At 42.1% G+C, this 13,295-nt stretch overlaps 1 protein-coding gene across 1 annotated transcript; it reads right to left on the bottom strand.

Moving 5' to 3' along the window:
* Nucleotides 1-6,300: 6,300 nt before the first annotated feature.
* On the bottom strand, nt 6,301-11,231 carry LOC116486352 (ovalbumin-like). The gene is given in 9 exon segments (XM_032182515.1): nt 6,301-6,472; nt 6,474-6,718; nt 7,159-7,314; nt 7,631-7,773; nt 8,756-8,873; nt 9,679-9,807; nt 10,382-10,432; nt 11,069-11,144; nt 11,146-11,231. Coding segments are annotated over 9 exon segments (1,176 nt in total).
* Between the last annotated feature and the right edge of the window lie 2,064 nt (nt 11,232-13,295).

The following is a 13,295-nucleotide window of genomic DNA, read 5'->3' as shown; positions in this document are numbered from 1 at the left end:
ACCAGAGCAAACCTGTCTAAAGTACACCGTGGAATGACTCGGAATTACTTCCTAGCAGAAGCATGTGTCCGATACGGCTTCAGCTGGTTTCAGCGTTCTTCTTCACCTCGTACCTAAATTAAGATGAGAGATCTCAGTGAAGATGGAAAGGTTGAGAACTAGAGAAATCCCTGATGTGCTTTGAGAACTTCTAAGAACTGAGTACTGAATCAATCCAATGTTGTAACATTAAGGATTGGTTAGAAAAGCAAACGTTAAAAACAAGGAAAGGGGAAGAACAAGTCAGCTTTCTTAAAGTATCTGTTCTATTTAAGGTATCTTTAAAGAAGTAAATAAGTAGTGAAATATATGTGCAGATAGAGAGAGAGAGAGAGAAATATACAGAAACCTAAGAAACTGCTGTGCAGGTTAGCTTCTTGCTCTCTTTTCTAAAAGTCACAGTGAATACAGCATCTGTGTGCGTTACAAGCATTACCCTCAGTCCAGCACAGGTACACACGAGAGGACAGCCTGCAGGTTGCGGAGGCAAAGAAACTGCTCTGGCTGGCTGTGAAGAGCCAAGACAGAAGTTGCTGTCAGGGAAAAGATACACAGAGGGGATGAAAAAGACGGAGTGTGCTTCCGACCTTCACAACTTCTAAGCAAGTGGAGATGAGGTTGTGGAAGAACCAAATAAGCTGTTGATCTAGAAGCAGCCTGAAGATTGTCCTTAAGCAGGGCCTTGCATTCTCCATTTTTACAGCATTGCTTGCCTTCAAGTGCACGATCATGATTTTATTAACTTTCTACCACTACAGAAATGCACCGGATTCTTTCACAAAACTTACGGGTGGTACTTGGAAATATTGGTCAGCATTCTCTATTTCCTTCTTCATCTCAATTCTCTTTTGGCCTGTGAAGCTTTCCAGATCAGAGGAGAAGATCCGCTGTAATACAGAGCTTTGGAAGGAAACTGCAAAGGAAACGAAGAATCGTACTGACAACTCTTGTCAACCTCACCTGCAACCATCACAGAAAAGAATACCGAAAGAGCACCGCTTTATCATGGGAAGCATAAATTGGAGCATAGGTGTCCTATAGCTGAAGCGAGGTGAAGCAGGTTCCACACAAGGTGAAGGAGCACACCCATAAGCATTTCCATAAAGCTGTGTTTTCAAACAAAGGGCTTAAAGACTTAGATTTTCTTACAAGTGAAGAACGAAAAAATAAAAAAAGAAAATTACCAGGACGTACCGTTTTCCTCTAGCTTGCTTTGCTTCCTTCAGAATCTGAGTCTGGAGTGACAATCAGGGAGCAGCATTGTGCAGAAATGCCAAAGCCTCCCCAGCTTGCTGTAGCTTCATCAACAAGGGCTTTGATACTGCTGCCTCCTCAGCAACATCCGAGGAAAGCCGGTGTCCATCAGGTCAAATAGGACTGGGAAATCCCTCTTGCCACAACTTCACACTCACACCAGAGTTGGCAGGCAGGCCGATGGACAGAGAAGCGTCTGGAAGAGTGTTAGAAAACAGACTTTAGATTTCCGTCAACCCCGGAAAAATTACTTGCTCATCCCTTCAAGCTGAACTCTGAGTAGTAGAAGTAGGGGATCCCAAGCCGCATTCCTGACATCTATGCTGCAAAGTCATCCAGTGTGACATGTTACTGTACCAGCCTGTTACGAACAGAAACAGGACTTTGAGGTCATGCTGTTTGATTCGAATTAAGCTCAAAGAGTTAGTCCTTTGACGTGTTTTTGTCTGCAAGTGTTTTCACTGTTTCCCAGACAATGTCTCCAGCAAGCTAGCTGCTTGCTTCATTTGTTCTGTTCTGTTCCATTCAGTTTTGTTTTGTTTTCTCAGGAAGGATTCTTAGAGAAATTAAAGTGATCATATTGTATGTCCATCCCTCCCTCCCTCCCCTTCGCTTGTCCAGAGCTTTTACCTCGTCCACCAGCTTGCATGAACTCGGTCATAGGCGCAGTTGTGTCAAAGCCTGTTCCTAGACGTGCTGTGAGAACAGACAGCTCAGTAGTGGGGAGAGGACGTGCTGCTGTCTGCAGTGTGACCTCAGCGCTTACCAAACAGTAGGGAATACACAGAGAAGGGCGTTAGCAGAACTTCAAGCACCAGATACGTTTTATGTGGAAACCGTATCTCCCAAGATAACCCTGGACACAACTCCATAATCAAAATGGATTCATTTCTTGGTTCATTCAACTCTTAGGTTTTAGTTTTAAAACATGTCTGTCTTGGCTTAAAGCACTCTTCCAATCTCTATTTCCAGTTACTATGATTTCCTGAAATAGCGAATCCCACTTTTTCCTTTTACAATCTCACAGTCTCTTCTTTTTGACCTCTCCCCAAGAAACTTAGCACTGCTCTCTTCATACTTGACAACTAGATATGGAGCTGTATCAAGCAGAAGGAAGTTTCCTTCACACCTTCCGCTTCTTACGGTATCTGGGCTCTTACCTGTACTCTTACTCGCCCTTCCTACATTAGCACAAAGACAGCTGTTTTGGAGATCTGATGTCTTGTTTCCCAGAAGCTGCCCTGAATCACCTTTACGAGAGCTGTCCCACGCTGTGAGCATAAGTCTTGCAGTCTGGCCAGATATTTGCCTTCTAAGTCAATAACCAGATCTGTTACAAAGTTAAGAACATGTAATTAATGGAAAGGAAATCCTTTTATTTGGATCCCAGTTCACTTTTGTGTGTGTGTGTTTTTTTGTTTGTTTGTGTTTGTTTTTCTAGACCAAGAATGAATCGTGGAGAACCAGCAAAACTCAGGTGACAAATGAAATGAAAAATGTTAAGGTCAGGCAGCTTGCCCACTGCCATTGCTACCCTGAAAGCAGATGGAGTGCATCTTCATACACCACAGCCTGAGACACTACTCGACAGGCCAGCCCATGTGATGAAGTCCATTGCTGTCCTGAATTTGAACGTGACAGGGGGACTCTTAAGCCTCTTGTTTATGCTTTAGTACTTGCGGTCTATGGGAGGACCACAGCACACTCTTCTCTGTCTACCCTTATTTGTTGATCGTCTGTAGGGAGAAGAGAACGTGCAGAGGCCCTCACCCGTACATTGGGTCTGTTCTCACTCTGTGCAGCTCCATCATTGAGCAAAGTACCAAACTTGAGGCTTCTGTAAGGACTTTACACAAACTACAGAATACTAAAATGAGGCATTCACAACAAAACCACATTTTTTTCCTCAGCCAAGCATCACTTACAGAAGGGCATGGGCCCTCTCCGTGCGCCTCAAGGGGAGATCCACAAGTCCTCACGTGGTTTCATCGCATCCAGCACCCTTCTCTGTCCCTCCCAGCTAAACGTGCACAGAGGCAGCTGTTCCCCAAGTGCTGTGGTGACATGATTCAGTTCTGTTTCTGAAGTCATCACCGCAGGCGCCTCGCAATGACAGCACAACACTCTCAGTTGCTAATGCGTATGTCTCAGAAACAGCTGGAGAAGCACCACTGTGCCCAAACTGACTTTAATTAGAGTAGTTCCGAAATTATTCTCTGGACCCATACATCTGTGGAAGGTGTGTGATCAATCTTTTCCTTGAGAAAGGACTACAGACAAAAAGAGCTTGATTCTGATACGTTGCCCGTACTTGTAGAGCAGCTCACCTTTTATTTCCATGTAAGAAAAAAGAAGGTGAAATCAACAATTCCCTTCCTCTGATTTGGGAATAGGAAAGAACCCCAATTCTCCAGGAAGCCTGAAAAAGGAAACTGTGCATTTCTTTGTTAAACACCTTGTTTAATTCCTTTAAAGAAATCTTTCCCAGGACTTTGCAACTGCGGTGGTCTGAATCGGGTGGCCAGCCGAGTTCCACCACGGCCGCTCTCTCACTCCCCCTCCTCAAAGACAAAGGGGGAGAAAATACGATGCAAAGGGCTCAAGGGCTGAGATAAGGACGGGGAGATCGCTCAACAATTATCGTGACGGGCAAAGCAGACTCAGCAGAGTGACCCTCAGGGTCCCTCCCTGCCCCTGCTCCCCATGGGGTCCCTCCCACGGCATGCCGTCCTTCCCCAGCTGATCCCACACGGGCTGCCCACAGGCAGCGGCTCCTCAAGCACTGCTCCCACACGGCTCCGTCCCACGGGGTCCATCCATCCATCCCCCAGGAGCAAACTGCTCCAGCACGGGTCCCCCACGGCTGGGCGGCAGCTCCCCCCAGACCCCCTGCTCCTGCGGGGGCTCTCCATGGGCCGCAGCCTCCTCCAGGCCACATCCACCTGCTCCACCGGGGGCTCCTCCACCCACGGGGGGGCTGCAGCGTGGAGATCTGCTCCATGGGGGACCCATGGGCTGCAGGGGGACAGCCTGCTCCACCGGGGGCCTCTCCCTGCACAGCCCGCAGGGGAACTGCTGCTGCCTGCCTGCAGCACCTCCTGCCCTCCTGCTGCACTCACCTGGGGGGGCTGCAGGGCTGCTTCTCTGACATCTTCGTTCCCTCTCTCCTAGCTGCTGAGCAGTGCTTTTTAGCCTTTCCACCTACACAGTTCTGTGCTTTCACAAGTAATGCTCAGTCTAAACTTATTTTCTAGCTGGGAAATGCCTCTGGAAAACAATGAGAAATGAATTTCTCATTGGGAATTTCCTGTGGAAATGTTCAAACAGTTTAGTAGGCAATCAGAGCAAACAATTTAGTACAAACACATGCTCTTTTGCTGTTTTGAACCTGCTGATCCAAGCATCAGGCTCTACAGCCAGTGTGCATGCCACAATCCTGCTGTGTCCCACCCCATGGCCTGAGGTGTCAGTGCAAGTGTCTCCAGCATGGCTTAGTCACTCTCCTCTCAAAGCTCTTGGTCCTTGCAGCCCTTTCTTCTGCAGCAGCAGCAATGAAAGGAAAATGGGGTCCTGCTTGGAAAAGAAGCCCCTTCCAGCTGTGACTGGAGCCTTCCCACCCTGTTCCTGTGGCAGTACCATCAGTGGGTGAGGGTGGCAGAGGCTTTCTTGGACAAACCCAGCCCTGCCAGAAGAGCCTTCAGGCACGGTACAGGCACAGAGGAGCAGAAGTGGCTTGGAGGCAGTGATTTACTCCACACCCTGTTCTTCCCCAGCCTGAGTGCCTGTGGTGCTGCCCAGTGGCCACATGCCACCAAAACCTATTCATTTCTGCACACTAGCCCTCTCGGGTGACAGAGAGGACAACCGACTGCTGCTACCATCAGCCACCAGTTTCGGAATTTTTTCTGGTCAGTGTGAACAGAATTTGCTCTGTTGTTGAGCAAATCTGAGCTGAGACAGCTCCTCAGGTAGCTCCTGGTAGCCCAGGCCAGTCCCATCACCCCAGCCAAGAGCAGGGCAGCAGCAAACTGGACACAGTGCTCCAGACCAGCTCTCACAAGTCGTGCTTAGAAAGGCAAAGCAGTGCTTCCTTCCCTCCCCGTGCTTTTTTAGCTGATGCAGCCCCATACATGGTTAGTTTCAACAGCTGCAGGGGCACCCCACAGACTCTTGTTCGCCTCTCACCACCTAGCAGGACTTCTGCGGAGTTGCTTCCAGCCCGTGTGTCCGTGCTTATTCCTCTGCATAGGTGCTTCCTTCTCTGGTAAAAGCCCTTACTGCGTTTGAAATAGTAAAAACGAGATGTGTTTGCTTAAACATGTTTTTATTGAGATTAAAGTAGCAACAGAGGACATACACAAGACCCATGACATGCGAATACAAGAAAAGCAATTTGAATAGTAACATGCCATATTTGGTCATGATGATTGAGCCAAAAAAAGTTGAAGGAGAAATGTGAATTATAAGATTTCTATAAGGCATCTTAGAAAAGTGAGGAAGAGCCCTGCAGCACCAGGAGCACAAAGGAAAAGCAATTGCCTTGTCAGCATAGGAATGGTTGGTGACAATCGATAGTTTAATCTGAGAGCTTTGACTAATTCTGGAGGAGTCACCGCAAAGCCTGGTCATGCTTGATTGGAAGGCTGCATTTTTTCCCCCATAAGACTTCTGCTGGTAAATCAGGCTGTAGTTTTCAGTGTGATGTTTCTGATGATTCAGTACTATTACTAAAATGTGAGTTTGCACCAGGAACATCTCTTTTCATGATTATGCTTTCTTTGGGTGCAGTTTTCATTCCCTTAACCCTTCATCCATGATGCATAAAGGAAAGGCAAAGGGTGCACATTCTCATATTGTAATTTCTCTCAGATTTATGTTGGGTTTTTTTGTTTGTTTGTTTGTTTTTATATGGCTGTTGCAGAAAATATACCTTTCTTTTTTACTCTTGGTACTACAGTGCTTTGGGTCTTGCTGTAAGGGGCAGAAACTCTTTCAACTTTCTTTTCTTTAAGGGGAAATCCATCTGCCAAAGAAGAGAATGCTGTTGGTTGGGTTGTGCTTGATGAAGAAGAGGAATGGGTGGTCAGCCCTAAATTCTTCGGAGACTGCTTGTAACGTCCATCCAGCCTCTGCTGAGCCTACCACATCTCTGCCAGCTTCAAAGATTTCCACACTGCTGCATGGACAGCTCAGACATCTTTAAGCTTACTGTTGAAGAGATGCCAGACATATTGGCTGATGAGCTGAACAGGTCGGTCATACCCAAGGCCATGAAGACAGACGTGAGGTTATATTTCTCCTCCATCTTCATGCGGGGGAGGAACACTTTCATCCTCCTCTCTTCCATCATAGTAGAACTGGTCCATTCTGTAAGTTTTTCGAAGCTGATGTGGACTCAAGCTGCAAGGATACAAGAAAATGATATCTATGGGATGACAACTTCCTTCACAGCAGTGCAGTACCATTTACCATTGTGGGGTTCTTTGTCTTTTAAACTGACCGCTCTTGGCATGGTGCTTTTCCTAGGCATGTAAAGATGAATGGGACCTAGGAGACCAAAGTATAGTATGACTCTGCTCTGTCCTATTTTCTCTTTCTTTAATAGACTCACTGCCATTTCTTTATCAATCATTAGAACCAGTAAAGCTAAAGTGAACTTCCAAAGAAGCTCCTCAATGTGAAGGAATAGAGATATAAGGCCTCTGGAGCTCACGTCACCTGTAGTAACAGCTGCCTTAGCTGAGAGAATCATTTCTTCTGTGGCCAACCATTAACCTGTTAAGTAGTTTCTTAAGCAATCCACGCTCAGCACAAACTACTTTCATTGTGTTTATGATTTTCTGAACCCAGCTGCTAGGGCCATACCTGCTCCAGGCCAGAGACTTCATCAGGCAACAGCACCCACATGCTCATCATTCCACTGGCAAATGGAAGCTCCAGGATCTTCATTTTCTCAGAAGTCACCATGGCCACTTTAAATGAACCAACCTGGTACATCATCTGGACGGGTTTGCTCTCTTGCTGCAGAACAAAAAAGAGAATATAGTTTTAACAAAGATTATTCTTAGAGGGTAGAATATCTAGTTATGGTTAAAATGACTGATTGCTCTAGTTCAGAATGACTTTTTCAAAGGAAATTCGGTATTCAGGTTTTTTTCTTAGAAGCTTTATAGTTTCAGAAATAATGTGAAGAGAGACATTAGGGAAAACTCCCTGTGATTAACCAAAGACCAGTAGACAAATGAGCAGATATTTTAATGTAGTGTCTGAATAACAAGGTGACTACTCTCTTCACAAATTCTAGGTGACATCTTTAAGGTGAGGCATGCCCATGTACCTCGGTCATTCTGAAAGGCATGGCTTGAGTGTCTTCATCCTTAAATGCTTTCTCCCACATTCCTTTGAAGTAAATGGCATTAACCAGGACCATTGTAGTCTGGGAATCCACAGAGCTTGGCTGAAGGATATTTTTGATGATTCCTTTAAGAATGAACGGGAAAAGAGAATTGTATAATACGTTGACAATCACAATGTTAAATACAGGTTGTAGAATTTGTGGGGAAGAGGGTGTATTGGCAAGGACATTGTTTTGTTTCTGCAACTATAATCTTGTACTTCCAAGGTTGACTTGCTCGCTGGTGTTGACAATAGCTGCTTTTCTCTCTGTAAAGAGTCACAGTAAGAGCTGTAGGACCCAGAAATTTATGTGTTACAAAATAACTAAATCTGTAAAATTTATGCTAAGGAGAAGAACCACTAGAACCTCTTTTATCTGCGGATAGTCCCCACCCTGAACAGTACCAGTAAACATTACTTGCTTCAAACCAAAGTTGAAAGGAGATTTTACATAAAGAATATAACAGGAGAGGAAAACAGAATTTTATTCTGTTTTCTTCTGATATTTTGTTCCTATTTGTTCTGCAAATAGGAACATGCAAGCTTTAGTAAGCTCCTCATGTAGTCCTCTTCCACCAGTAACTTAATAATCGCCTGATTTTTTCCTTCAAAGTATGACACCACACCAGAAGTTGCATGGTTGTCAATGTTTTCACCTCATTAGAAATTGAATTTATTTAGAATCCACTGTCTTTTATCTGTGTTTAAAGCAAGGGGAAAATAATGCTTTAAGGAGGTGAGGAAGAGACTAGAAAAAAATGGAGAAGCATTAGGGCAGAAATCATGATACACCTCCCTTCATACACCTCCCTATCATTCCTTAACTCTGGGTTTACATTGCCTTTACCTGTTAAGATTTCTTAAGTGCCTTTTGACTGCATGCCCTACTTAACAAGTACACAGCATCTCTGGGAAGCCTGAAGGAAAACATACTGGCTGAGGGAAATCAGCAAGAACAAAAGGAGAGGTTTTGTACTTATCTCTCAAGACTTAAGTGCTCTCCTATGCTGTTCAAATATGTTGGCAGAAGGGAAAATACCTATGCTGACATTTTGCTTGCCCTTACCATTTGTTTGACTTTCAACCCAGGAATTGATGAGCTCTCTGGCTTGATCTGCAGCTGTTTGGAAGCTGATAGACTCCAAGCCCCCTTTATACAGTTCCTTCACACATTGCAAGTATTCCTGTTAAGGAAGAGTATGCAGTTTTCAGATCACAATTTCAAAACAGTTTGCAAATGTGAAGTGCAAGACTGAAATTAACAGATGTGAATAATATACTAGTGTAAAATGCTATTCTGTACTATAAATTACTACATATTATGCCTTATAGTATAGAGTAATATGCTGTAGCTGTATTGATTAGCCTTAATAAGCAGTCACAGCAATAAGACATGATTCTACCTCATAAACATTCTAATATTTGGCATATACTGCTTCAAGCAACAGTATATGCTCAATTTTTTCAAGTCTTTTCCAGCACTGAGTTGGATCTGAAAATGTTGATTCATTTCAGTCGAAGTATGCTTGTTGTCAGTTTTTATTTTGAAAATGTTTTCCTTTAATTTCCAAATGAAATGCTTCTTTCAATTGGAAAATCGGAATATTTTGGTCTGAACGTGTCCTATGGAATATTTAGAGAACCTGAAGTTATTTCCATGTTTGTTTTACAATCTGAAATAATAGTTGGATTTAACTCTTTCCAACAAAAATTATCTTTACTGATATTACTGATATTACCTTTACTTTACTTATACCATGACACGGTTGGATCATGACTGTACTTTGCACAAACATTCTTTTGTCTAGGCACATATTCTCTGTAGATTGTAGAGGTTTAGGGCTGTGATATAAAGAAGTCATGAATACTGCCTTCCATATGCAAGAAAACTTCTTTAGCAGAGCCTAGACTTCTGACAGTGCTTTAGCATTACAGAACAGTAGGGCTTTGACATGGAAAAGTCTCGGATCAGATTTTAGAGCAACTCACCGGCAGGATTGCGTATGTCTCTTCGGCATAAAGTCTACTGGCGAAGCTGAGCGAAAAATTGTCACTTGGTTTGGTGATTTGGGTGAGTATGTCTCTAAGTGAAGAGTGGACGCTTACAGATGTGCCACACTGAATACAAATAAAAAGAAAAGGGATGTTATTCTAGTTTTAGTGCTTTGTAGGTTTTGAATAGTGTATGACAAGAGTAAAGTAGTTCAGATATTTCTGCTTACAAAACAAGTTTGTTCCATCTTTCTTGCTCCTAATAACTATACTGGTGTAGTCCTTTTCTAGTATATACACATTTTGTGCTGTTTTTCTTCCATAATTTCCTCATACTTCTCTCTACAGGACTCTTAACTGCCCTCTGCAATAATCTAGCTCCAGCAGATCATGTAGTCTTTCCATCTTTCCCAACCAGACCCATTTAATCACCATCATCCAACTACCTTGCCTAAGCATGCAAGTATCCACAATTTTGTGTATTTGCTCAGTATTTTGGTCCTGGATTTTATCTTCTGTTTGTTCTGAATCCCCTGTTACCTCCCTTCTTTCTCGATTCGTACAAACAAAGAATTCCCCCAACTGCTGGATGCAGAGCACTAGATGCTCATCAGAAAGGGCTTGGAACTGAGAAATCTACCTACTCTATCTAGAGATTTATCTACTAGACATAGAGAAGGAGATGAATTTTTTTCTTCACCTGAGCTTCCATACTCTCTCCAAATCCAGGGAGTTTATCGAAGTGAACAACCTGTAATTGAAAATAATAGTAGCTGAAATAACAGGTATAACAAAAAAGGTTATGCAACTGAGATTAACACATGACGTTTGAAATATAGCTGTTGGGTAACTGGGTGTCTATATGACTAAAAGTGTCAATCTAGCTGTACCATCTCTGAATATCTGTTCATAATATTGTCTGCTTTGATGATCTCTTTTTTTTTCCCACAGTAGACATACAGAAATCAGCTCCGTTACATGCTGTTATTAAGACTAAATTTCTTCCAGGTAACAATTCAACCTTCCTCTATGAAAGAAGTGAGAGCTGTAGGAAATACGTGATACATTTTGCAAACTTGAGATGGGTTTTGGCTCTTTCTGGAGATTTTATCTAGTTTCCTTGCTCTAAGCAAAGAGCCAGTGGAATGCCATGTTCTTTTGGAGAATCCTACTATTAACAATGATAAAATTCAAACTAAAATACAGTTTCAAGATTTCTGGCTGGTGCATTTGTTTAACACTCTGGGAGTTGGAGGTGATGACAGCTTTAGATAACTCTGGTTACGGATTTTTGATCTATGCAAGTTCCAGGGCACATTATCACATAATTAACTGCTATGGCTCCATTGAGCGGGACAAAGGTTTTCATCCTTAACTGTAATCTCACCTTATCTATCTGGGCCCTGGTGTTGTCTCTTGCACCTAGGTAGACCATGGCCAGAGCTGAAATGATGCTCAAGGGGTAGAAAGTTCTCATTGACATGCTGGACTTTCAGCTCCCTGAAGACATCAAAACAAAATTCCGTGCTTGCTGCACCGATGGAGCCCATTGTGAAATCCCTGTTGTCTAGAGCAAACAGCAGAAGCACAATGACAATGTAATGATGGAATGCTATGCAAACACAGTGCGATGCAGGATTTTCTGTGGTGATCTACCCCTTTAAAGTACCAGTAGTTTTTAGGCCATTAAATAAAACAACAAATAGTTTTAAAGTCATTCATTGTTATCATGCCTATTGCAATACCCACCTCTCCTGCATGTTCAAAACTGTATTCATAAATCTATTTCTTTTTGCATTTGCATTCAGTTGCCTTTTTAGCAGTAAATTTTCTCAGAAGTCTTAGTTCCATATATAGTTTCTGTTTACCTTTTAAAAGCAGTCAAACAACAATTGTTTGTACATATTTTCATTCAGTGAAAGATAGAATTCCTCTGATCAAAACAAGAAAATATGACCTGTTTGATAGACTTGCAAAGCTGGAACTTCAAAGTGCAAATTTCAGTAGGTTCAGACAGATAAATGTGAAAGCAGAGGCTCGCTGTTTTTATATTCTAAAAATAAATGAGTGCAGAAAAATATCTACTTGTTCCATTGTACCTTCTGCCAGTGGATATTTAAAGGCTTGCATTCCTACTCTTGTTTCTATAATGGAAGAGTAGATAGGGAACATTGTTTGTCTAAGGTCATCTAGTCTAGGAGAGAGACTGATGCACATAATTCATATATATGAATATTCAATTCCACCCTATCGTGCCTTCAGACATACTTGAAAGAAGCAAGCTATATGTATATATCCTCTACTATAACCTTTCTGAGGAGTTAAATTTTGTTAGCGACATTCAGACAGAAGAGGAATGCAGACATGATAAATTAGCAACTATAATACAGCACTGTCAAATGAATGTGTAAAGCAGTAGGATCTTTATATTTGTTTCTGTCTTGAACTACTATAAAGTGCCAGGCTGTACAAGTCCTGTATAGCCAGTATGCTTATATAAAGATCATGCTTTTGAGGTCAGCATGAACCTAGTTTTCTTCCCGTAATTTATAGAAATTGCTAAAGTTATTTGTCTTTCAGAATCCAGCCTCTTATATAGGTGCTAATGCTGGAGGCTGAAGTTTGTCTTTGTCATATTAAACCCCACCAAGGTTTTTAGTGACCATGCATGTGAATAAACACACACGTCCACATATTTCTCTCACTTTCCTTTCTGTATACAAATTAACATTTATAGATTATTGTAAGAATATAAGTTTATACACCTACACTAAAATAACCCTAAAAATTCACTGAATGCCACAGTGTTGCTCTCTGTGCATTCTGTTGAACTGGAAGTCAATCAAGCAAACTGCAAAAAATAAAATTTAAAAGATACTGAACAATACAACAAGGTGCTCTGAAATAAAAACATATTTTAAGCGCAAAGAATAACTGTTTTAGAAGTCTCCTGAAAACCAACACATAAATTTTACACATAATAAAACAGAGCAGAATACATACACACAGGTGAGAAGTTTTTGTAGAGAATATCATGCAAATATCCTGACCTTAAAGATACCAAGCATAAGACAATAATTATTATTTTTTTAAGTTTAGGTACAAGCAAGAGCAAATATAGTGGAAAGGTAAATTTTCCTAGAGAAGCGCTTACCGTTTGAGCTTCAGCACCAAAGGTAATACAGCTTTCCAGCTGTATGTTGAGAGACTGGCTGAGCCCTGGAGAATTTATACAGTCTGAATTTGGACCCACCCGCTGGTGCCTTTCAGAAGTTTGACCTTTGACACCATAAAATCATTTGATGGAATTGGGTCAGATTTACTTTCAATGGGTCCATTCTGGGTTGAAGGGAGAGCAAATATTAGTTTTTTATTCTGGGTAACAAAGTGTTTCCTGCCAGTTCTGCTAATCCATCAGGACTGTTGAGTAGGACAGAAGACTGGGAGATACTGGTCACCTTCCTTTAAGTCTTAGTTACAACTAGGTAGCTGGATGTTAATGAAAACAAGAAAAAGAAAAAAAATAAAAGTGAAAAACTTTGCAATGGAAAACATTATTAGCAATTATTAGTTAACCTGCTTGTTATTAGGTTATAGTAACAGAACAGAACTCT

Source organism: Aythya fuligula, chromosome 2 (assembly GCF_009819795.1).
Source record: "Aythya fuligula isolate bAytFul2 chromosome 2, bAytFul2.pri, whole genome shotgun sequence".
Lineage (NCBI taxonomy): Eukaryota > Metazoa > Chordata > Aves > Anseriformes > Anatidae > Aythya > Aythya fuligula.
This window is presented reverse-complemented; position numbering and strand designations above follow the sequence as displayed.